At 41.4% G+C, this 26,661-nt stretch overlaps 1 protein-coding gene across 3 annotated transcripts in view; it reads right to left on the reverse strand.

Annotated features, from left to right (window-relative positions):
- SMAP1 (small ArfGAP 1) overlaps positions 1-26,661 on the reverse strand; it is a 151,739-nt gene that overhangs the window by 37,030 nt on the left and 88,048 nt on the right. For all 3 annotated transcript variants that reach the window (XM_032651912.1, XM_032651913.1, XM_032651911.1), the window contains one exon: positions 25,129-25,209. In XM_032651912.1, coding sequence (XP_032507803.1) covers positions 25,129-25,209 — 81 coding nt within the window. The remainder of the gene's footprint in view (positions 1-25,128; positions 25,210-26,661) is intronic.

Raw genomic sequence — 26,661 nt, forward strand, 5'->3', positions numbered from 1 at the left:
CTCGCTGCCCGTTTCATCCAGTGGACCAGGGCCCACGATGCTCCGTGAGCACAGACCCCGGTGCGGGACAAGGGCAAGAGGTACACTGCGAGGTGGGGCTGACGCCCTAGCGGGCCACGCCTTCTCTTCCCAACACACAAGGCAGCAGGGGCGTGATCCTAAGGCCCAGGAAAGACCCAGAACACCTTCCTTGCCTCTTACTCAGCAGACCACTTACAGGGAAGACGTGACAGCACGGGACTAAAAATAACTGTGCATGTGCAGCTGGGGCAGTTACGACCAGTAAGATACAAAGCGGCCACAAAGCAAACCGCCATTTCTGAGGAGCTGGGAGCAAGAGCAGGTCCTGCGCGTGAGCCCCGCACACAGCGCCACCAGGGGTGGGCGGACCGCCTGAGCCCCCGCTCCTGCCCGACCCACTGACCCGCCCCTACCCTCGCCCCATTTAAGGGACCCGCTCGCCACCCCTCGGGGCGCGAGCCAGGGCACCTGCTTCCTGGTTCTGCTCCCTGGGCTCCCAGTAAAGCCTTGCCTGAATCGCTCGTCTGGCTTCTTATCAATTTCTATTGATTAAAGAGTCCAAGGACCCACAATCCCTGGCCTAGGGAACCAGTGCCCACCGTTCCCGCCTAAGAGCAAAATTCATGGGCATGTACACGCTAAGAAACACAAATTGTATAATTCAGATGATTCCACATCTATGTGCTCTTGTGTTTGCAATGAAGACTTTCACTGTAGAATATAAAAATGAGTAATAAGATTCATGTTAATGATGTAAATTTTTAATTTTTCTACCATTAAAAGCAAATCAACTTTGAGAGACAAGTGGAGAGACTGCAGAAGAACAAAAAGAGCTTTATAGGGACTCCCTGGCAGTCCAGTGGTTAAGACTTCACCTTCCAATGCAGGGAATGCGGGTTCGATCCCTGGTCGGGGAGCTAAGATCCTACATGCCTCGTGGCCAGAAAACCAAAACATAAAACAGAGCAATATTGCAACAAATTCAATAAAGACTTCAAAAATGGTCCACATCAAAAAAAAAAAAGAGCTTTATATTTTAGTACCTTTAATGGTACTTTTTTCTTGTTTTTGAACAAGGGGCCTCTAATTTTCAGTTTGCAGTGGCCCTGCAAATTATGTAGCTGGCCTTGTCCCTGGGCCTCAGTAAAAAAGGAATAATTGTCATATTGACCTTATGACTACTGAAACCATAACTAAGATAAACACACCCAGGCTAGTTTTTGGTCTAGCATGTGAGCAGCTGGAAAGTCATCACTCCATCCTAACAACAAGTAAAAAACTGAAAAATCAACAACTCTTCTTAGATCCATCAGAGAAGTAATGTCATGGGCAAACCATAGCCGCTCCCCAAGCCTCACCCCAAACTGGAGAAGACAGGAGAATACAGAGAATTATAACTCACTAGAGCAGAAACCAACACCAGGGTAGTGCTGGGGCCCAGGACAGGCTACCCGAAAATATGCCTCAGTGACATATTGATTATTCTAAATCAAAGCTGCTTGAGGAAAAAAAAAGATATTAATTGGGGAAAAAAAAGATAGTTTCTTAAAAGATATTAAGAAAAAGTCCGAAACACTCTGACCCTCCTCTGTCCACCTGAAGCGGGAAATAAATCTCCCACGTGGAGGCATCCTCCCTACACCAGGAGGAAAGAAAGGACTGTTATCACCATTTAGGCAATTCACGGCTAAGAAAGCTGCATAAACAAACTTTGTTACTTGGGGAAGGGAAATAGCCAACTTCAGCACACCGCTCCCGCCCACCCAGGCCATCCTGTCCCACCTATGGTGGGGAAGGGCAGAGGCACTTGTAGAGTTCACAGCCCAGGGACACAGTCTCAGCAAAAGACAAGACCTAATCACAGGACTCCCGAACACTGCCCCGCCCTCACACCCCACTGCCACGTTACTACAGGCTTATTTACTGGAGTTCCTTTGCCAGTACATTATGTTCAGCCTCAACAGAAAATTACAAGGTGTACAAAAAGGCAAAAAACAGAGTTTGAAGAGACAGAATGAGCATCAGAACCAGATTCCGATATAGCAGGGATGTGGGAATTATCAGACTGAATTGAAAAGAACTATGTTTAATATGCTAAGGGCTCTAATGGAAAAAGTAGACGGCATGCAAGAACAGACGGGTAACGTAAGTAGACAAATGGAAATTTCAAGAAAGAATAAAACAATGGTACAGATCAAAAACATGCAACAGAAATGAAGAATGCCTGTGATGGGCTCATCAGCAGACTGAACATGGCTGAAGAACGGAAGAACATTAGAGGATGAATAAGTGAGGGTAATAAGATAAGTATTACAACAGTGCTTTGTAAACTGTAAAAATAAAAAAATATAAACATTTGAGATTTTTTTTTTTCTTTGCAGTACGCGGGCCTCTCACTGCTGTGGCCTCTCCCGTTGCGGAGCACAGGCTCCGGACTCGCAGGCTCAGCGGCCATGGCTCACGGGCCCAGCCGCTCCGCGGCATATGGGATCTTCCCGGACCGGGGCACGAACCCGTGTCCCCGGCATCGGCAGGCGGACTCTCAACCACTGCGCCACCAGGGAAGCCCAACATTTGAGATTTTGATGTTACTATTATAACCTGACTCTTCCTACTCTCTTTCTTCACTAATATCTCGGAAGCTGGTAGTTTTACGTTTCATCGCACCATAAGGTACTAGGAGAGAACACAGTGTTACCAAACACACTTGAGTGGTACCACATGAACGTCAGCCTGCTTTATCAGATATCTTACACTATTTCAAGATTTCCTTCATAGCCAGGTTGGGAACTCTCTAGAAATTACAGCCATTTATGACTAAATCACAAGAAACCTAGAGGTTTTCATCCTTTCATTGTCTGCCTTAAGATGATGCATTAAGTCTACAGCGGAAACTGAAATTGAGCGTCAGAAACCACTCACTCAATTCTCAAACACAGAGGGTGTCTATTTAAAGTTCTTGGTTTTGATAAAGTAAAATATCTGTTAATAAAGTGAAAACATTGTTAGCAAAGAACAGAACTGATACTTTATAGTTACTTTATTTCAGAATGTTATTTATATATTATTAGGAGATAACATTATTTGATACCTAGTATGTCTAAATCATGTTACAAGTAGTCTAGTAATTTGGTAAGAAATCCATCCAAAGATATAATTTAATGTTAGCACAACCAACACAACCACAATTAACAACTGCCATTTATGCAGTTCCCCATGTTCTAATTTTTTTACTTTTATTAGTTAACGGCAGAATCTAAGAATCACCTTGATGTGTAAGGGTTTGGAGACTGTGCTCATTCAGACAAGGCACAGTGAGCTGAAATGCTGTCTTGCCACTACAGTTACTAATAGCACTCTCGCCTCTCTACTACAAACACCACTACGGTTACCTCTCCCCTTCTGCTCCAACCCCCCGCCCATTACCGTCCACTCCAAGCTGGCCTATTTTCCTTCTCTCCTGAAGAATGGATATCCTCTCTCTTTGGCACTTGGCTGTGGCTGCTTCCGAATGATATGATGCTGTCTTTCAACACTTCCCTTCCAGCTTTATATCTTCTTCTTAAACCAGGGCAAAGGTAGGTAACCACAAGCTCCTGTCTCATGGCCTGCCGGAGAAATGTGGGCCCTCAGCTTAGGGAGGCTACGCAGGGAAGGACGTCAGAAGAAACTTTCATGGCTACCAAACAGAGTGTACGAGTTATCAGGTGTTTTACCAACAACCAATGAACAGACTACTGTGTATGAAAAACTACTGCTCCAGTTCCAAAGTCAGAGACAAAAACAAAAGCTGCAAAGTATTTCCTGCAGGTCTAGGTAATGGATAGAGAAGGCTGCCTGCATCGCTGGATGTGCACGCTCACTGCGAGTGCCAGGTGCACTGTTCCCGATTAAAGACAGCCGCTCCCAACACCTTACACCTGGCGGAGCTTCTGGTCGGGAGCCGTGGGGCTTCACCCCGGCACCACTTACAGACGGTCTCATCGCACTCAGCTCGCAGCTGCTTATGCCCTTACCAGCTCTAACACAAATAAGTATCTCGTCTCTACAGAACTCCTGTGTGGGTGTGGGTACCGCTGGGCCTTCCCAAGGGCTAGTGCATACGTTTCCATACAGCCTGCCAGCTACTGCACCAGCATCTCCAGAGCAGGAAAACACCTTTTTAAATGACAACGTCCATATATTAGATATTCTAAGATGTATCATTAAAAGACATAAATTAGCTTAGCTGTCAGCACCATATTAACCAATCCTCTTAGAACTGCAAAGACTTATTGAAAATTCATTTGCTAGGAACTTTTTGCGACAACAGCTACAGATATTACTCTTTAAAAATACCTTCTACAGTTTGGCTAAGTACTTTCCAGTATTATAAAGGTGGTTTTATCTTTTTTCCCTATTTAAAAAAAAATTTCCCTATGGTGGGTTATTAAAAGTATCAGTTGGAGAGAAAAGTACCCTGAACACTAAGCTGTTTCTATACCCCCTGCAGGCTCAGTGGTTGTGTTACGTGTTTAACCACGTGTCGCCGCTGTTCATTCAACACTCACCCTGTCTAGTAAAGTGACCTGACGGTGAGCCGTCTGCATTACAGGCAAAGTCAGCAGCCAGGAACTAAACTCTTCTCTGGTCTGAAGTTGCAATGACCCTTCCCTCAGCTCTCTCCACCCCCCTAAACTGTGCCAGCTTCACGTGCAACCTTCCCACCAGCACATCATAAAGAGGATCGTTTCTGCCACCATCATTTTCCACAAAGAACGCTGACTCCACTGAGAGTCATTTTTTCAATAATTAAGCCAACACATACATGCTTGGCAGTGTCCAAGGCACTGACATTCTACAGTTTGCATTTTGGGGATGGGCGGAGGAGATGCAGAGGGGAGAAACAGACAATAAAACAAACGACCACAAATAAAACAGCAGACGGTGTTAAGTGCCGTAGGGTAAGTTAAAAAAGGGCATCATAATCAAGAATGACTCAGGACGACTTTGAATTAGGCCTTCAGGGTAGCCCTCTGTCTAAGGTGTTGTTTAAAGTAAAATCTGAATGACAGGAAGGCAGTGCCTATGTAAAGATCAGAAAAGCAACTAAATACACTTGACAGACTGTAAGCTCTAAAGGGCAGGGATTTTTTTCTGATTTGTTCACTGTCGCCCCCAAGACGGTACCCCCGTGTCCATCACAGTGCAGGCACCCCTTATGCATCTGCTGAATGATTTGGGTGCATCTTTGGAATTGGGCAGGTGAGTGGCCCATCCAAAAATATTTATCAACTATGATTTCTAATTACCATTTTAAACTTAAATTTTAATCATAAACACTGAGGCCTTTCTGACTCTAAAGTCCATATTCTTTTCAGGTACCATACTGCCATTATTTAGCAGAGATGGAATGCTGAATCACTCCAGGAACACTCGCATTAGAAGCTGTGGGCCTCAGATAGAAACAGCTCGCTACTCCCTGATGGGTATTAACAGTTGTTTAAGTTAATCTACAGCAGACGTTCACAGGAAGACAGTAACTCCCTATCAGTGGCCTCCTTTTTAGAAAGACCTACTCGACCACTGTGGGACCCTGGGTAAATCTCACTCTCTGAATCTTACGTTTCTCCTAGTGTGATGACTGCACGATGACTATGTCGGGTTTCTGTGAGAATTAATTAGCACACATAAGATGCTGCACAACGCAAAGCACTTAGTAGACGCTCAGTTAATCCCTTGACCATCCTCCTTTCTTTCTCCGCTTTTGGTTCTAACAGTAGCACACTGAGGGGCAGTAGTTAAGAGCAAATACTCTGAAGGCAGGACGTTCAGACTCAAATCTCAGCCTGGCTACTCAATAGCTGTGTGACCATGAATAAATTACCAAAGCTGCCTCTCTCAGGTGCTCAGCAGTAAAGGAGGATAAGAATGGTGTCAAGCTCATGGAGCTGCTCTGAGGACTGTGAAATAACACACACTGAGGGTTCAGAACAAGGCTGGCAGAGTTAAGCCCTCAGGAAGCATGGACTCTTGATTACCTGCAATGACCCATCAAACCTAACTGCTGACCCTTCCACCTTGGCTGCAACATTCTTAAGCACAGGCTTTAACTTAGTAAGTCTACCCTTCATCAGAGCATTTATTGAGGGAAGATTTGCAGGTACCCTCCCCATTTTTAATGTACTAGCATATTTAAAAATAGGATTTAGCGACGGGGGTAGTGAAAACAAGTGAGAAATGGGACGCAGGGAAGCACCTTCTGCCGGGCTCTTGAGGAGCCAGGTCACAGTGCAGCCGGGTCACCACTGGCCGTCCAGTTGAGGGAGACACATCTTTTCAACTAAGAACACAGTAAACTCAAACCCACAATCTGTTCTTGATTTGCTACCACTATTAGCAACTTTTTTCTATAAAATGACAGGTGCAGGGAGTAAACAACTTAAATCTGAGAAACTATGTTATATCTGGAGTGACACTGAGCGTCCTCAGGGCCTGTACTGTCATAAAACATCCTTTTCCATTAAAAGGCACCAGGGGTCCCTAGTAAAATGGACACAGGTCCAGGGTAGGTAACGTAGAAGATGAGCTTAAAACAATTACCATACCAAGTATCAAGGACATTATCATACGACTACAGTTGTATCACAGATACAGGAGCCAATATGAAGAGGTTTTCCATCAAAGGATAATAACCGCAATGGATGGTTGCAAACATACTATACCTGTTTAAATCCATGAATATACAGTGAGACCCCCCCAGACCCTAACTGGACACAACAAGAGGATGCTAACGAATCAACTTATTATTTTGAAAACTGGTCGATTAGGGAAAGAATCAAGCTGCCTCTCCTATATGAACTACCACGTAACCCAAACTAGTAGAAATATTTCAACTACTAAAAAAGAAATAACAGAATTAGGAAATCACCATTTTGCAGGGCCTGATGACTTGCTAGAAACAGGTACTGACAGAAAGAGAAAAACAAATACCGTATGCTAACAATGCTAACACATATATATGGAATCTAAGGAAAAAAAATGGTTCTGATGAACCTAGGGGCAGGACAGGAATAAAGACGCACACGTAGAGAATGGACTTGAGGACACGCGGAGGGGGAAGGGTAAGCTGGGACGAAGTGAGAGAGTGGCATGGACATATATACACTACCAAACGTAAAACAGATAGCTAGTGGGAAGCAGCTGCATAGCACAGGGAGATCAGCTCCCTGCTCTGTGACCACCTGCAGGGGTGGGATAGGGAGGGTGGGAGGGAGGGAGACGCAAGAGGGAGGAGATATGGGGATATATGTATATGTATAACTGATTCACTTTGTTACACAGCAGAAATTAACACCCTACTGTAAAGCAATTATACTCCAATAAAGATGTTAAAAAAAAAAAAGAAACAGGTATTGAGGTGAACGGGCTAATAGACAGAATAAGAAACACCAGACGTTATGTGCCTCTTGACGGAGAAATAATAACACCACAGTCTACGTAAAATGAAACAATAAATCAAATGGAAATCCGAAGGACAAAGGGACAACAGGGATGCCGATCAACAAAACTCAGACTGTGGGAGGGAGAAGACCCCCTCCCTCAACAAGTGAGTTACAGGAAAACAGAGGTGAGGGAGGGACTGCTAGGCTAAGAGGCTTAAATGACAAGCCGACCCAATCTGTAGCTTGCCGCAAACTAACAAACTGGGGGAAAACTCATGACTCATGTAAGATAACCGGAAATATGAATCCTTTATAGGGTATTTGATGAGGAATAATGAATCGCTGTATTTTTTGTTTTAGTATACAGGGATAATGGCCTTTTATTCTTTTTAAGAGACCCTGTCTTTTAGAGATATATAATGAAATATTTATGGATGAAATGACAATTTCTGGGACTTATTTCAAAATAGTAAGGGTAGAAATGAGGTACCACTTCACACTGGTCAGAATAGCCATCATTACAAAGTCTACAAACAATAAATGCTGGAGAGGGTGTGGAGAAAAGGGAACCCTCCTACACTGTTGGTGGGAAAGTAAACTGGTGCAGTCACTATGGAGAACAGTATGGAGGTTCCTCAAGAAACTAAACATAGAGTTACAATATGATCCAGCAATCCCACTCCTGGGCATATATCCAGACAAAACTATAATTCAAAAAGATACATGCACCCCTATGTTCATAGTAGCACTATTCACAATAGCCAAGACATGGAAGCAACCTAAATGTCCACTGACAGATGAACGGATAAAGGAGATGTGGTACATATATACAATGGAATACTACTCAGCCATTAAAAAAAAAAATGAAATAATGCCATTACAGCAACAAGGATGGACTTAGGGATTATCATATTAAGTGAAGTAAGTAAGACAGAGAAAGACGAATATTATGTGATATCACTTACAGGTGGAATCTAAAATATGACACAGATAGAACAGACTCACAGACTAGAGAACAGACCTGTGGCTGCCAAGGGGAGGGGGGTGGGGGAGGGATGGAGTGGGAGTTTGGGGTGAGCAGATGCAAACTATTACACACAGGATGGCTAAACAACAAGGTCCTACTGTACAGCACAGGGAACTACATTCAATACCCTGAGATAAACTATAATGAAAAAGAATATGTATATATATATATATATATGTGCAACTGAGTCACTTTGCTGTACAGCGGAAACTAACACAACAATGTGAATCAACTCTACTTCAATAAAAAAAAAATTCCTCAAAATAATAAGGGTAGAAAGAGTAAAGGTATAGCTGACACAAGATTAGGTAGGTGTGATTTGCTAACTGTTGAAGCTGAGTAACGGGTGTATACAGTTGACATTTTCCAAGTAAAGTTTCATAAAATGAAACTTTAAATATCTGGAATAAATTTACACTTACAGATAATGTACACTTTGAGAAACAAATCCCAAGGAGTTATGATCTTGTAATAAAGGCAATTTTATGCTTAAATGCCTATATAATTTATGCCTAAATTATAACAATTTACCCCAGCAATTTGTTTTTTCAGATTTTATAATGTAATTACAAACACTTTTGCTTCAAAGACAATTCTCAACATCCTTGGGTTTTCCAAAATGGGTTTCAAGGGAACACTTTACTCCCTTATGGATCTTATTGGCTTCTACTTGGTTTTCAGGGAACTCAAAGTAGCCAGGCAGCGAAAAATAAATATTAAATTCATTTTGTGACCTCTCTTTACAAATCAACAAAGAGATGGAGTCAAAGAGGTTTTAAACTTTGTGAACAGCTAATCAACTATACTCCAATATAAAATAAAAATTAAAAAAAAAACACTTCGTGAACAACTTTGAGAAATTAGAAATACAACCGTTACAAAGGGAATAATAAAAAAGAACAAAGAAGAAACAACGAACGCTCTCAGTAAGTCAAGCACCTAGACTGTTTGTCATTTAAAAGGTCGTGAGCCGCTGCAGTCGCTGACCTTCAACCCCCTGAAAGGAGTTCAAGGTGGAGATCAGGAGTGAGGCCCTCTGTGCTCTGGGAAAAACGGCAGAACAGACCTTCATATAGTTAGATATTTTCTGGAGAAGACTGTATGAGCCCGATTCCTGCATCTGCTGGTATCTAGAAAAGCACTACCATCATCACTGGTGACGTCTGCTCCTCAGGACCAGCAGCCAGCCTCTGCCTCAACGTGCGCTTGACTGCACGTGCCCCCTTCACTGACATCGTATAGAATACCGCCCTTCCCCCCAGCTCCTGCGAGCGGTTCCTCAGAGCTACCCGAGAGGCTGTCTCCAGGGCTATAGTCGGCATTTTGCCCCAAATAATTCACAGCTCTCAGGTTGTGCGTTTTCTTCAGTCGACAATAACACCATTAAGGACTAACATTGCTATTGTAGACCTTGTCCTTAACATACAAACTCAGGCTGTTTCTCCAAGGCAAGATGCACTAACAGGCCCCCAAGCAAGCCATGGACCACCTGGCCAGAGAATCATAAACCAGACACCCTGACCCTCAAAACTGTGATTAAGCAAAATCACAAGATGACGGTCAATCCCAGCCTCTTTGTTCTTCCGCTTTAAAAACACCCCCAACTCAAAGCCCAAGCGGGAGCGGCCCTGAGGCTGGTCTCCCACTCCCTTGCTTGGCGCCTGCATGGACCCTTACTTTGTTGTGAGTGTGGCTTTCTGCACCTCAGGCCCCTGCTGATGGCTCTAGGGATCAGAAGATGAGCAGAAACCAAGTAGATTTTTCCCCAGGTGTTTTCAAATCAGTGATGAAGAAAGGAGTGCTTCCCCTTCTATCAGTTCCACACATTTAAAGTTTACAACGCCACAGAAACAAGAACCTACGGTGTAGTAAGAAAAATAGGGACCCTGGACTAGTCTCCTCCACTCAGCAGTCACAGAAGTTTGGCTTCGGCAGGATGGGCGGTTGAGAAGCAGAGTAAACGCTACCTACCGCCTCTTCCCGCTGCCTTTCACCTCCATTAGAATCTGTGTATTAACACACAACATGCGGGGCCACCGGATCTGCTGAGTCACAATAACTTGGGGTGGAAGGAGTCTCACAGTGTTGGAACTACTGCTTCGGAGGTCCTGTCACTAACACCCAGCTATTGGCTGGGGGGAGAGACGGAACTGGGAGGATCTGTTATACTCAATGCAATGTCTGTAAATCACCAATGTATCTGAAAGAGGCATCTGCTAAAATTCCTTGAAAAATAAGTAAATGCATATTCATCATTAAAATCAAATGACTAGATCATTAAAGTCTTTACCAATGCTGTAAGTTTAACGTCTACCTTTCAGGAGATAAAAATAGAGCTGGCGGGCTTCCCTGGTGGCGCAGTGGTTGAGAGTCCGCCTGCCGATGCAGGGGACGCGGGTTCGTGCCCCGGTCTGGGAGGATCCCACATGCCGCGGAGCGGCTGGGCCCGTGAGCCATGGCCGCTGAGCCTGCGCGTCCGGAGCCTGTCCTCCGCAACGGGAGAGGCCACAACAGTGAGAGGCCCGCGTAACGCATAAAAAAAAAAAAAAAAAAAATAGAGCTGGCATCATAATGTCTTTTTAGGCATTTGGCTAACGTAAAGGTGGTGGTGGGAATTACCAAACAGCACACCAATATATTGTATTGGTAAAGAACCTTACGTGCATGTGAAACGATTCTGTATACATTCTAATTTGAAGGCAGGAATTCTGGTTTTGTTTATTACTGTATCCCTGGTACTGTGTATACAGTGATTGCTTAATAAATATTTGTTGAGTGACTCTGAGACAACAACCCGTTAGAGTCTGACAAGGCTATTCATTAAAAAGCCGAGTAAAATGCATTACAGCTAAACAGTCTGTCAATCGTTCTTCCTCAGGAAGCAGATGGCGACAACCTCCAGCCAGCAGTCTACGTCAGGCCCTCACTGTCTTACTGCCTGGACTACAGGTCACGGCATCTCCTCCCATCAATACATCTCCTGCAACCAGGCACCATCCTACTAAACCATCGTTCAAATCAATGTACTTCCCTACTCAAAACCAGCGATCGAGCGTTCATCAGGAAACTTACGGTTCTCTCAGTGTCATCTCTGCTGTCTTACCCCTCTAGTCCACTCTAACTAAACTGAACTAGGCATTGCTGCCAAACTACGCTTCCCAACGCCAGCTACCTGCTCACGCCACCCCTCTGCCTACTGTGCTGTGCTCCTTCCTGACAGTCTTTCAAAGCTCACGTCAAGTGTAAGCACCTCCACGAAGACTTTCTTAATAACCCCGCGTGTTCTCTTTCACCTCTCTGAGCCTCCACCCTCTGTACCTCCCCAACTGCCTGTAACAGCCTTTGCTAAAGTGATTTTTCCTGTCATCCCCTTTCAATCACTTGGTCTTTCCGAATTTTAAGATTCTTGAGGGTGAGCTCTGTCTTCATTTTTAAGTTGCTTCCAACACTTTAGCTGCCTTGTACACTGCAGGCACCCTAACAGTGGCTACATTCAATCCAAATATTTCCTCCCAGAAATCTTTCACCATACCTCTCCCCTGGATACAGAACGTCAGTAGCATTTAAACTACTGAAAGGCAACCAAACTGTCAGATCAACTCCCTCTTATGGTTACTCGTATCAGCCTTGCACTTACACCACACAGAATACCACAGGAGCTGGCATAGCAGCACCCACTGGTCCTAGAGCACACTTCACACAGTCGAGAGAGGAGGGCTGAGTCTGGGTGGGGGTGAAGAGGTCAGTCGGGGACTCAGGGAACTGCATTCAGGTGAACCGTGGCCACAGATGTAAGATACAGGCACACGGGAGCTGTACAGCCCGTGAAGCTCAAAGGAAAAGCATCCAGTGACGAAAGGCCTGGAGAGCCCTGGGCACAGAGGCTGCACCGTGGTCTCGCTAAGGCTCTTCATTCACTGCTTCCAGTGTCCGCACCAGACTGTAGGGATGTTCTCACCAGCTGGTCAGTGATGAAACTTGTTCTCACGATCCACACATAAAAACACTGCCTCAAGACTGCCTACCACATCCACCAGAAAAGAGAGTGTCTGTCTACCTCTCCAGAGGCACAGCTAAGAAGGTGAAACACAGTGGTAATAACCCGGCCAGGCTGACTGCAGGAGGCCATAAGCCCAAACAAGAGAGGCCTGGGAGAGCCAGTGAGTGGCCCTCAGCAGAAGGCAGCAAGGCAGGGAGAATCATAACCCCGGGGCCAGGGCTTCCTGTGCTCCGCACAGGTGGGTACTTTTTTTTTTTTAATAAATAAATGTATTCGTTTTTGGCTGCGCTCGGTCTTTGTTGCTGCACGCGGGCTTTCTCTAGTTGCGGCGAGCAGGGGCTACTCTTTGTTGCGGTGAGCAGGGGCTACTCTTTGTTGCGGTATGCAGGCTTCTCATTGCGGCGTCTTCCCTTGTTGCAGAGCACGGGCTCTAGGTGAGCGGGTTCAGTAGTTGTGGCACACAGGCTCAGTAGTTGCGGCTCGTGGGCTCTAGAGCGCAGGCTCAGTAGTTGTGGTGCACAGGCTCAGTAGTTGTGGTTCGTGGGCTCTAGAGCACAGGCTCAGTAGTTGTGGCACATGGGCTCAGTAGTTGTGGCTCGCAGGCTCTGGAGCACAGGCTCAGTAGTTGGGGCACACGGGCTTAGCTGCTCTATGGCATGTGGGATCTTCCTGGATCAGGTCTCGAACCTGTGTCCCCTGCATTGGCAGGCGGATTCTCAACCACTGCGCCCCCAGGGAAGTCTCAGGTGGGTACTTTTTAAAAACAGAGCGGGGATGCCTCCACGGGAATGAAGAAGCACCCCAGCCTCTCATCACTGTGCATTTTTTACTTTCTGGTCAGATATTATTGCTTTTAAGTCAAATGCCACCCATCAAATTAAGGGACAAAGAACATAAAGAAAATATCTTCAAGTTCAATAGGAAACAGGTTTTGAAACTTTTCTTGAAGTTTTTGTATGTTTAGAAAAAAAAATTTTAATTTCTTTAAAAAACAAGTAATTACTAGGGAAAGCATGTGTTAATATAGCCAGAGCCCTGTAAGTTTAGGACAAGTATAAGTCCTTCCCCAACAGTTTTTTTTTGGCAGGGGCAGGAGGGGAAATAGGAAAATAAAAGGTAAAAAATGATACATCAGGTTTTTCTGTTTAGAGTTTTACGTAATGAAGAAAACATAACATTAAGCTTTAATCCTTCTGAGCAGTGTGTCACAGTGTGTAAATGGCTGGTGGCGAGAAGCAGCTCAGAGCACAAGATGCACTCATCTCATTAAACAGGTTACGCACAAATCTGTAAAACGTAACCCTAGTTTATTTTCAGTTCATTATCGTTCTCACTGGTAAGGATGGCATAATAAACAGGAAGGTATAAACTGCCCTTATCCACATCTGTTACGTGGCAGGTGGTCACTGCTCGGCTGGACAGACGGACCCTTCCCCGGATCCTCTGGATGCCTGGACTCCTTCCCCACACCAACACAGGGAGCACACACAGCACCATACAGGGCCAATCAGTTATGCCTTGTTGTCAAAGTTTAAACATCATATTTAAAAAAAATTTTTGAAACACACCATGGTTACAAAAGAAAAGGTTGTAACTCAGATAAACAGAATATTCCTCTGAAAGGTAGCCAAAATAAATGCCGTAATTCGTGAGTCTGAATATGTATTCAAAAGAAAAACATGATAACATAATTTTTTTTTTTGCGGTACGCGGGCCTCTCACTGTTGTGGCCTCTCCCGTTGCGGAGCACAGGCTCCGGACGCGCAGGCTCAGCGGCCATGGCTCACGGGCCCAGCCGCTCCGCAGCATGTGGGATCTTCCCGGACTGGGGCACGAACCCGTGTCCCCTGCATCGGCAGGCGGACTCTCAACCACCACGCCACCAGGGAAGCCCAACATGAAATTTTTATACCATAAAATTCATTAAAATTGGATTATAAAGGAAAAGCTGTATATATTTACAAAGTACCTTTAAAGTTTTATTTACTAACTTTTAAATTGTGGTAACAGCCATTTCTAAGCACAGAGTTCAGGGGCATTAAACATTCACACTGCTGGGCAACCACCAAAGCCATCCATCTCCAGAACTCTTTCCATCTTGCACAACTGACACTCTGTACCCATTAAACAATTACTGCCCTTCCCCCCATCCCACCTGTACCGTGGCAACCGCCATTCTACCTTCTATCTCGATGAATCTGACTATTCTAGGTACCTGCATGAGGTACCTAGAAGTAGAATCACACAGTATTTGTCCTTTCGTCTTTATTTCACTTAGTATAATGTCCTCAAGGATCATCCATGTTGTCGCCTTTGTCAGAATTTCCTTCCTTTATAGGCTGAATAATATTCCATTGTACATACACACCACATTTTGTTTATCCATTTATCCACTAATGGACATTTAAGCTGTTTCTACATTTTGGCTATTATGAATAATGCCGCTATGAACACGGACATACAAATATCTGTTTGAGTCCTTGATTTCAATTCTTTTGGGTATATACCCAGAAGTAGAACTGCTGGATCAAATGGTAACTCCATGTTTAGTTTTTTGAAGGATTACCAAACTGCTTTTCACAATGGCCACACTAGTTTACATTCCCACCAACAGGGCACAGGGTTCCAATTTCTGCACACCCTCACCAACACTTGTTATTTTCTGGGTTTTCTGACAGCAGTCGTCCTAATGGGTGTAAGATATAAAGTACCCTTTTAAAATCCTATAAAAGTTTTCATTTCTACTTATATGTAAGAATGCCATAAAGTAAGCTAGAAATTTAGAAGATACAAAATCTTATTAATGTTGTCCATACACTAAAATTCATGGTAATACAAATATTGGATAAGAAAACACTCATTATATAATATTAAGTGAGGGATGAGGGAAGAAAAATATTTTAAAAAATAGTCTACATAGAAAAAAAACCTGAAAGTAAAAACTAAAAGGTTAAAGGTGATGAGACTCTGGATAGTAAGGTGACAGGCTTTCGTTGACAGTTTTTTCTTGTATTTTCCATGGTTTGTATAATAAGGGGGAAATGGCTATAAAAAGAAATATGGCTGATAGCATTACCACAATGATAAAGATTTAGGAGGAGCTAGACTTTGAAGGGCTCAGGTACTTTATTCTATAAGCAATTAGGCTCAGTTATCTGTTAATCTTTCCCAGTGTTCGGGCCCCCACCAAGTTCTGATGAAGCTGGAATTCTTTCTTTTCTGCACCCAGTTTTTCCGGCAAGGCAATGCTCTGAAATAAATGCAGTAATCCAGACAAATAACTGCAAGTACCACAAAAGTAAGCTTCCAGAAGGGGAGTAACAACAAAGTTTATGGCTACAGGGCTAAGTGCTATCTATGGCCCAAGACCATGTATCTAATCCAATTTTTATCCTAACACGCTGTTCTGTTTTTACCTCCAAAATGCAGATGATTCTTTTTCTTTTAATTTATACAATTTTCAAGGTTCCTTTCCGTTTACAATAATGATTACAAGATATTCGCTATATTCCCTAAGTTGCACAATACACCCCTGGGCCTACCTTACCCCCAACAGTTTCTGCGTCCACTTCCCACCCCTGTATCGCCCCGCCCACTAGTTTGTTCTCTATATCCAAAATGCAGATGATTCTAATAAGATGGGAATTGGATGAAACGATGTGTGATTTTACAGGATAAACTTGACTCTGAGTAACTTCTAATTAAGAAACACCCATTTCAGTTTCAAATGCGCTTATATTTTACCTCCCACTTAATGGCATTGTTATAAACTTTTTTTCATAGTATAACTATATTATTTCCTTTCAGCATCTGAGTAAATCTGCTGAGAAAAAGATTTGTGTCTATATCCGAAAAAGCCTTGATCTCACCGGTGCTCTCCGGCGAGTCGTACAACAGGCAGGCTTTCATTCTTCCACTGAGATCAGTTTCATGGACCTGGAATGTGAATCGGCGATTCTGAAGCCAGGAGCAATTTTGCCCTCAGGGGACACGCAGCAACGTCTGAAGACATTTTTGATTGCCAGGACTGGCAGGATGAGGCTAAACAATCTGCGAGACACAGACGTGCCCCTGCCACGCTACTCCTAGAATTTAAAGTAATGCTCGGCATGTGGTGGGTACAAAAATGCCCATTGAATTAACAGTTTTACATATGAGGAAACTGAGGTTCAGAGTGGTCAAGTATTTAGTAAACAGCAGAGAATGGAATTAAAGTCTTCTTACCAAGTCCAGGCTCTGCCATCTTTATCCTCCAATAGCTCTTTAGTATTTTTCAAAAGACTTTTTAAAAGTCCAGATCCTTTGACTCAGCAATTCCAGTTTTAAAAGCTCATCCTAATCAGTGATCACACAGCTGTACACTGGTTATTTGTACAGATTTTCATTATTCAAAAGAGATAAATTTTAAGAAGAATCTCTCTTTATTCAGAGGAAGATAAATTATGATACACCTATTCAGTGGAATGTTATTAAAGATAGAAAAGCATATGCATATTTATCAACAAGAAAGGATATTCAAGATATACTGTTATATGACAGAGGAGCAGAGTAGGTTACAAAATAATATGTGTAGTATGATTCCGTGTGGATACATATACTTCCACGGGAAACAATCTAGAAGGATGAACATCAAAACGTTAATGAGGGCTTCCCTGGTGGCACAGTGGTTGAGAGTCCGCCTGCCAATGCAGGGGACACAGGTTCGAGCCCTGGTCTGGGAGGATCCCACATGCCGTGGAACGACTGGACCCGTGCACCACAACTGCTGAGCCTGTGCTCTGGAGCCCACGAGCCACAACTACTGAAGCCCGTGCGCCTACAGCCTGTGTTCTGCAACGGGAGGGGGACCATGCAGTGAGAAGCCCGTGCACCGCAAGGAGGAGTGGCCCCTGCTCACTGCAACTGGGGAAAGCCCGTGTGCAGCAACGGAGACCCAATGCAGCCAAAGATAAATAAATAAATTTATTTTTTTAAAAAAGTGATAATTTTTCTAAGTCATTAGATCTATGGTGAGTTTTTTTCTTTTTGCTTATGCGTGTTTTTTAACTTCTTAAAAGAGACATGGTTTGGGCGTTACGGGCTGTAGAAGCGAGATGCTACCAAAAAATCCACTAGGTCTCTATGTACTCAGTCTCCTGGTTAAAGAATGAAAAACTATAAATTTACTAGACAGGACATATGATTTCTTTTTACTTAGGAGCAGCACTGTGATCTTTTCTTTCTCAGAGAGAAAGGATTTGCTTAAAGAAAGAAACCTAACAGCTAAAGAAAGAAAGCTGTCAACAGGAGCCAGCAATCCATGCCCTAATAAAATGTAGACCACAGAGAAGCAGGACCAAAATGCTTGCTAAGCCTAAAGCACAGTAACGTTGACTATATTACTTTTAATCTACAAAGAGTATTATCAAACTAATCTCCAGTGTCAGCTTTTTAGCTAGAAACGAAATGGTTTGTGGAAAATACAAAGAATCTTCCAAACCCACTTATAAAAATGCTCTGTAAGACATCTGACCTGCTTACTCACCTAGACCATGTGTTTCCATGATTTCTACAAAAGCATTAATTACTGGAAATATCTTATTGTCAAATGCATACACGCATCACATGAAATGTTTATTTAGCCTAAATTACACTGAGAGCTTGGTGGCTGCGTGTCTCTGTCAGACTGTTAAACAACATAACCTACCAATTCAGCATCTGGCAATGAGCCACTTAATTTCACTTTAATGGTTTACTAAGGACAATTTATTTGATTTACAGCTGGTTGCTTACTTTTACATGGCTATATTGAAATTTCAAATTCAAGAGATTTGCAATTGTACCTTTTGCTTATTGGAAGGTAGACCATTTATATTTATCAAGTAAAAATGCACTTTTTAAAGTTTTATTAACATAAGGTTTTTTCAGAAAAGCAACTCTGCTGGTTGTTTTTGGTTTTTTCCCAACTAGTTAAAAACAATCACTATTTCTCTATATCATCTTCTTAAAGATTTGAATACTTGTCATATATTGAGATCACTTTTCGATGACAGTGAGTATGATCCAAAGTGGGGGCCGTCTCCTTCCCACAGCATCACTGCTCCGCCACTTTCCCTCCTGGAATTTTTTATTTTACACTGATACACGTCATGAATTGACTTGCTCTCATAAACTTCAAGAAGCTAGTGGCAAGTATCTACACAAAAAACACTTTAAAAATATTACATTAAAAAAAATTACAACACATAGTTAGGGAACCACATGCCATTCACAGAAATCTCTTTAAAGAATTCCACCAAGGCACATGTAAGAGACTGGTAAGAATACACACATGTGCACACAAGCATAGAAAGTTATACCACAAGAGGTTTAAGACAGTCATCCTTAGGTAGAGGGATTATGAAAAGTTACATATTTTTTTAATGTTTGGCCTGTTTGTATATTTTATTTTTTCCTACACAGAATATGTAATACTTAATAAATAAATAATAAAAGTTTGAATACTAGAAGAATTTTAACTCATAAAAATATAAAAATATTCCAAGACAGGTGCATAATTATGTCCTAATCTCATAACTATCTCAGAGAGATTTTAAGAAAGTCTATGAAAATATAAAATCATTACTTTGATAGAATAATCTAAATTATCCCGTTAATGCACCCATTACAAATAAAACCAATGATGCAGTAACACCTGCACAGATAGACACCTAAACAGAAATACCTACTACCTTAAAGTAAGCCAGTTTTTCTGAATACACACACACACATACATGTTCTATGTAAATACAGAAGTAGCTTGCCTTAGGAAGAACTGAATACTCTTTTCCTAAATTATACTTTGTGTTTTAATAGGAAAACTAGCTGATTAAAATATAATAGCAACTAAGGTGAGTGAAAAACCAGTTTGAAACAATAAAGAGAATTCGTTGAATAGAAACCAACTCTGTGGAGTTGTAAAAGCCATCTTTAAGGACACAGTCAGATGATTTTAGGAATCTGTCCCTATATTCAGTAGGTATAATAAGTAACTCTAAATTTAAAACTATTTATTACCATAAGGATCTCTAGAGATCATCTAAGCAAAGCTTGTCATTTAATATATGAGGAAAAAGCAGATCTGGGCAGTTAACTGACTTTGCCAAGAAGACAGTGAACACAGACCAAGGCTTGAACCTGGCTATCCTCCTGACCCTGCTTCTCCCACTGCGACCAATTCTCAGCTGTGGGGAGGCGTGAGGGGGACGGTCCTCAGCAAACTTGACCGACTGTTTTTGCAAATAAAATTTCATTGGAACACACTCATTTATTGCTTTTGTGCTACAAAGAAAGAGCTGAGTAGTTGTGAAAGACATCCGACGGCCTAAAATATTTACTCTCTGGTAAATGTTTGCTGACCCCTACATTAAAGGTTTCTTAGCATACAATTCTGAAGTTTCAGAACTTAAAACATAACAACCCATATTGTAACAAACCGTATTATGATAAATAGCAATAAAACCAGAACCACTACTGCGGTTATTACCTTAAATTACCTTAAAAGGGTTTAACTTCCCCATCCCCAAAACTGACTATTTGCCCATTTTCCATGTTTTGATATGCACATCTTTAAGAAAAGAAAAACTGTAAAACTCAGAACCTCCCAAAGGAGAAATTAAGATCTGCTCATATAAACTGAAAGAGAACTCATGTACATTCCTTTAGTAGAGTACTTCTCATCTACCTAAACATATTTATAGACCACTGGCTACTTGGGAGACAGCCTAGTAGATAAATCCAAACTAAGTGAATTAGAAATGTCAAACGTATGACAGAATATTTTAGAAAAAGTCAAATTTATACACAATTTTCCAGCAGAATATCTAAAGCACAGCAGAGAGACATCTATTTAAGTGTCAAAAGCATCTGCCCTATTAATCACTTGATTCATTAAATTTTTAGGTTTTACCTTTCTCCTCTCAGAAAAGAAAGTAAGCCTGGTTCCAGCTAACCCCACTGGCAACAGATGCTCACACAACACAAAACGTAAACCTTAGGGAGACCTAGGTACAAAATATAATTTAAGCAAAGCGGTAGACTGCTCAGGGAAAACAAGTGTGTTTACAGAATGAAGAAGTCCCTACTGGATGCTTAACAAATCAGTAAAAATTATGAATTCACTAGTTAGGACAGTATGGGATGGCGTTGTATATAAACACACTGTTCTTTTTTAGAGAGCTCTGGACTGTTCATTATAAAATGATGTAGAATGTACAAAAGGACTAAAAATTGCATCAAGAAAGGAAACTGAAGACATATATGTCAAATCGAAACACACATACACACAACGCGGGACTTAAATCAGAAGAAGACATGGGTTCAAATCCCTGACCTGTCACCAACTGTTAGCACTGAGCAAGTCACTTTTCGGTGACTCAGAATCCTTCTAGGGTTTAGTTAATTTTTTTATAAAATAAGAGAGGTAAGGTTCCTTCCAACCCCCCAATTAACATACTTGTAAGTAATCATTTATTAACTCACTGCTGTGTGTCAAGAACCATACTAATGGCTTTAATTGCAAGTGGACTCAGAACAAGTGTCCTGGGAAAAAATAACACCTATCAAGCATCATTCTTTTAAACACATAGAGACACGAGATGGAGTTTAGCCTTTAAAAAAGAAATAAAATCTATTTTTCCAAACCAGACTCCATAAATTCTCTAACTAAACAATAACTGTAGTTTTTGTAAGGAATGAAGATAACACATACAGCTTTCCCTCTGACGTCAGGAACAAGACAAGGATGCCCTCGATCACTGATTCACAAACCAGAAATAAAAAGAGCAATAAAATTAACCACAGAGATAAGATATTTACAAACCCGTAACTGGAAAAGGACTAGTTTCCTCTATATATGTGTGTAAGTGTGTGTGTAGATTGTTACAAATCAATAAGGGAAAGGTTAAGCCATCCAATTTAACAATAGGCAAGAGATCTGAGTCAGAACTCCAAAAGGGGGATTCCAAATGGGCAATAAACATATGACACGGGCACTGGGCCTCATTAGTAATATAAGAAATGGACATGTAAAATACAATGAGATATCCTTATATACCCATCAGATGGCAAGTAATAATACCTCTGACAATACCAAATGTTGTAAAGAATGTAGTGTGACCAGAATACATTTGGTATACACATTGGAAAACAGTTTGACGTTATGTTGTAAAGTTCAAGATACAGATACTTTGTGACCCAACAAGTCCACTCCTAAGTACATCCTAAAGAAATACATACTTAGGTGCATGTACAAAAGTGTTTAAAGCAGCACTATTTATAACAGCTAAAGCCTGGATATAATCCAAGTGTTTATCAACGATGGGATGCATAAAGTAAGGAACATATAAATAATGGAATACTACACAACAATTAACTGAGTAAACTGTATCTATACAGATCATGATTAACCCTTACAAAAACAATGTTGACTGAAAAAAGCAAAACACAAAAGAATATTTGTGGCATCATTTCATTTGTATGTTCAAAAAACAGATAAAAACAGTATTTTCTAAGTAATATTTCGATTATTTAGAAACACACACAGAGAAGGTAAATCTATTTCTAAAATACAAGGAAATGACTATCTCTGGGAGAAGAGAAGTGATTTAATTAGGAAGAGCTGGGGAGGGCAGCTTCTGGGCAGCAGCCATGTTCTGTTTCCTGACTAGGTGGTGAATACGTGGCTGGTCACTTCACATGTAAGTGTACATGCACAAGTGTGCATGCAAGCTGTACACCAGCCCAGCTCCTGGCAGATACCAGACAGCCAACAAAGCCAACTCTTACCTACTTACGAGAATGATATTCTGACTACTATTGCTATGATTTTCACTGCTATTACTGCTAATTTCTCCTCTAGATTATACATGCCCCCTGAAAACATCAGCTCAGGGAGAACACAAAGAAAAACGCCTAACGTGAATGAAGTAAAGCCTGCTTGTGCTATTGTTCTTTCAGTCTCCCCACTGTTACGCTTGTAAATTTATCTTCCTCCTTATATAACCTACAATATCCTGACCACGAAATTCTGACAGGAACTAAAGCTCTCCCCTCTGGGTGGTTATTCCTTCCGCAAGGTTCCCACCATTGGCAACAGGAGTCCTGACCTCTGCAGGGCGAGCAAGAATAACAGATGAAGTATGAACTGGGTTTATTTAAAGCCTAAGTACCGGACTTCCGTGGTGGCGCAGTGGATAAAGAATCCGCCTGCCAATGCAGGGAACATGAGTTCGATCCCTGGTCTAGGAAGATCCCACATGCGGCAGAGCAACTGAGCCCGTGTGCTGCATCTAAGGAGCCCACCTGCCACAACTAAGAGCCGGTGCAACCAAATAAATTTATTTAAAAAAAAAAACAAAACAAAAAAACCACACAAAACCTAAGTACCAAAGGGAAATGGTAACGGAAAATTGCTGGATTCCTCGCTGTTCACACGCCCTGAACTGCTCTTCTCAAGCTCCCAATCCAGAGACTGTTCCCAGGTAACCCTGGCGGCCCCTCTCCACAGCAGGCAACAGAAAGCAAGTGTTTACATGCAAGACCATGAAACACACATGGTCACTACATCAAATGCTCACTGTATTTGGATGGTAAATATTTTTTAAGAGAAAAAATAAATATATGATGTTTTAAAAGTGGTTAAATTTTACATCTTGCCAAGTACAACAATAAGGCATTATATAAACTCTGATACTTTCAACTTTTGGAAATAAAAGATAAAACCTACTAATGATTTTTAAGTTCCTTTGTAATCAAATAGGAAATTGTAAGAGATTTCACTTACACCTTCTTACTGGTGCATGCTGAAGAGAAAGTTTCCAGAGCAGAATTAAAGCTATTTAAGTAATCAGGCTATAATTACCAACTTAATCACTCCTTTTAGAAAGTTTTATAATACTTAACATCTAAATTTAATTTGGTGAAAGGTAAGAATCTAATTCAGTAAACAATTGTTAAAACAATTAGTGATAGTCAAAAAAACTAACTTTAACTGAAAAGTACTTCAAAAAATATCTCAAAGAATTCCACTTAGCAAGTCTTCAGTATTTAACAAATTATTCAGAAATAAATTGCAATTTATTGTTCTGCATGACCTTGGGATCAAAACATTAACAGGAATTATGAGATGGAAAACATCAAATCAATGTACATGTATTTATCCTAAACATCTGATACACACAAGAAACTGTCAGAAATACAAAGAAACCTAAGACTTATTAGTCCCCACCTGATTGATACCTAATCTCAGGAAACAGAACATAAACATGGGTGCATCTGTGTTAGACAAAGAAATTTATCTAACAACACAATTAAACAATAATATGAGGCAGGAAGTAATAAAGTCAAATGTAGGACAATGTCACCAGAACTTTGAGGAAGGGAGACAGCCTATGAGGCTGGGGTGTTAGAGGGGCTGGATGGACGAGGAGGAACGAGTAAGCCTAGATAAGAGGTGCGGAGAGCAAAGGACATCCTTGGCCAGGCAGCTCAGTGCCCAGAGGGATGGCAAGTGTGCTCAGGGGGCAAGACGCAAGTCTGCCCGATATGAAGGACGGGGGTCGACTGCTAGGAGGGGGGTCAAGGGGCAGATGGTGGACGTGTTTGGTTGCTACATAAAGGACTAAGGAGCCTTGGGATACTTAGCACATCTTAAATGCAGAAGGCATGTTTATAACTCTCTGAAGGTAGAGACTGTTCTAATAAACATGATGGGAAAAGAACCAGTAAATACTGACTCGCACACTTTAAATGGATGCACTTTGTAGTATGTAACTGATGCCTCCATAAAGTTGATTATTAAAATTTCAACAGTTAAAATCAAGGATGCTCCCTTTACTGACAAGTCCCTTACTGTGCTTCCATTCTTGTACGAGGAAATGCATTCAAGCCAAGCCACCATGATTATTTAACCAAGCGCTTGACAGAAATCTAATGTTCTCTCTACCTCTAGTAGGCCTGATCACTTCTATCCTGCTTATCACTGCAAAATAATCTTCCAGGAGAACCCTTCTGAATTAAATGCTGCCACAGCCTTTCCTTCAAAAAAGAATCAATCTGGACCTTAAGCTCCCCTACAATTTGAGCTCAATCTACTATTCTGGTCTTATTTTCCACTACTTTCTATACACAGACATAGATCTTTCTTCAAACTCCACTACTCATTTATTTTTCTAAAACATACTTTGTCTATCTCCAGTTTCCATGTCCTCAACGTTCTCTCCACAGGATACACTCCTGCCTCACACTTTAACCCTTCCTACCTACACTTCAAAACCCAGCTCAAGTGCTACCTTCAGCATGGAGTCTTTTCTGAAGGCCCCTGCAGGTATGTCTCCGCATCCTCTCAACTTTCGCTGAAGTCTGATCATGCATGAAGCTAAAACCACCACTTCTTTATGTCAGGAATAATACTTGCCCTTGAGGAACTCACATGAATCTACACCCACACATATGTAGCCGATTACAAATCATACAGGACAAGCCAGACGGACATGCTTAGCACACAGTATTCATGCCACAAACACTTGTTGAAAGAATGATTATTTGCATATCATGAATACCCCAAAAGTCATTCATATATAACTATACAAATAAGGTCGTAATCTTTGTAGATTAAAAAAAAGAAGAAGAAATTTTACCTTTTCAGTTGTAAGAGGTTTTGCAGGCTTTTCTGGCTCCTTTTCTCTCTTTTTCTCTTCCTTTTTTTTTTCTTTTTCTTTCTAAAACATAGCCGAAAGTTTTGATAAGTTTACTTTTTTAAATATGTTAGCTCTTAACACATTTTTATTTTATTAGTTTGAGTCATCATTTGAAAAGGGTACAAATAAATATTCAATGATGACAATATCCAGTGATACTGAGATGTAAAAGTAAGCACAGCAAATTCATACTCTCATTGAGTATGTTGATAACACAATAAAGAATAACTTTTCTAAAAAAGAAATAACTTTTCTAAAAAAGAAGTGAGACAATTTAGAACTTCTTTGATATTTTAGAGTTTGTTTTAAAGAAATGAGACCTCTATTCAATAAATTCTCACTGCATCTTTACATAAGGTCAGGCTTTCTAACAGCAGTCATAAAGTTGAAATTTGAATACAAAGAAAAAGCAAACTAACTGATGGAACAGAATTCTTTATCACACAGATGAAGACCAATTACAACATGTAAACATGAGGAGAAAAGGGTAAAAACACTTTAATTTTTTAAAATAACACAAAACATTTTCAGTCTGTTACCACAGCGTTGTGATTTTTAGAAGTGCAAATACAATAATTTTCTCACGAAAAGAATGCTGGAGATAGTGCTTGGGGACCAGAGCCAGCTGACTAGTTGGCATATTTAATCCAACCCAGTCTAGATAAACTATAATGGTATTATAATGTTCACAATTTCCAAGAAGGTTGAAATAGGATATAATAATAAAAACTTAAGGTCCATAAAGATGCTAAAAAAAGGAAAATGAAGCAAAGATTAAACAAAGAGCATTCATAAGGCATGTAGAGGGAAAAGATGCCTAGAAACCTAGAACTGGGTGATACTGCAACTGAGTGCTGACCTAGTTTCCTGGCAGCAAACATGAAAGATAAACTGGTGAACCTAGAAAAGGCAGAATAATAAACACATGAAACTTAGTCAAAATGCCCAGAGGTCGCATTTGCACCTGTGCCTTTAAAAGGGTGTTTGACACCACCTCTCAAGAGTAGAATTTTTGCTATTTGTAAATCAAGAAAGCCAACACCGGCAATTCCTAGGCCATAATGTAAGAGATATAACTAAAGGTCCTATGGGCCAGGCACTGTGATAAGCACCTTATTGTCTAACTTAATTTTTACAGTGATGTCTGGGGAAAAAGTCATTATTGTCATTTTACAAATGGAGAAACAAAATCTCAGGAAGGTAACACACAGAGCTAATCGTAATAGGGCCGAGCAGCTGCAGGGCCCAGACTGTCCAGCGTCAGTTGCTTCCTGCCGCCCAGCGGAGGGCTGCCGTCTATGCAGTTTTTCTTCCCCATGGGGACAGCTAACACTTACTGGGCTCTTCCCATGTGCCAGACACCATGTGACTCATTTAAATCCTCACAACAACCGTATGAGGTAAGCAGTATCACTGCCAGTGTGTAAGTGAAGAATAAACAAGATGTGCAAAAATCCTTCATATATTGCAAAA

The sequence above is a fragment of the Phocoena sinus genome, chromosome 12 (genome assembly GCF_008692025.1).
Source record: "Phocoena sinus isolate mPhoSin1 chromosome 12, mPhoSin1.pri, whole genome shotgun sequence".
Classification (NCBI taxonomy): Eukaryota; Metazoa; Chordata; class Mammalia; order Artiodactyla; family Phocoenidae; genus Phocoena; species Phocoena sinus.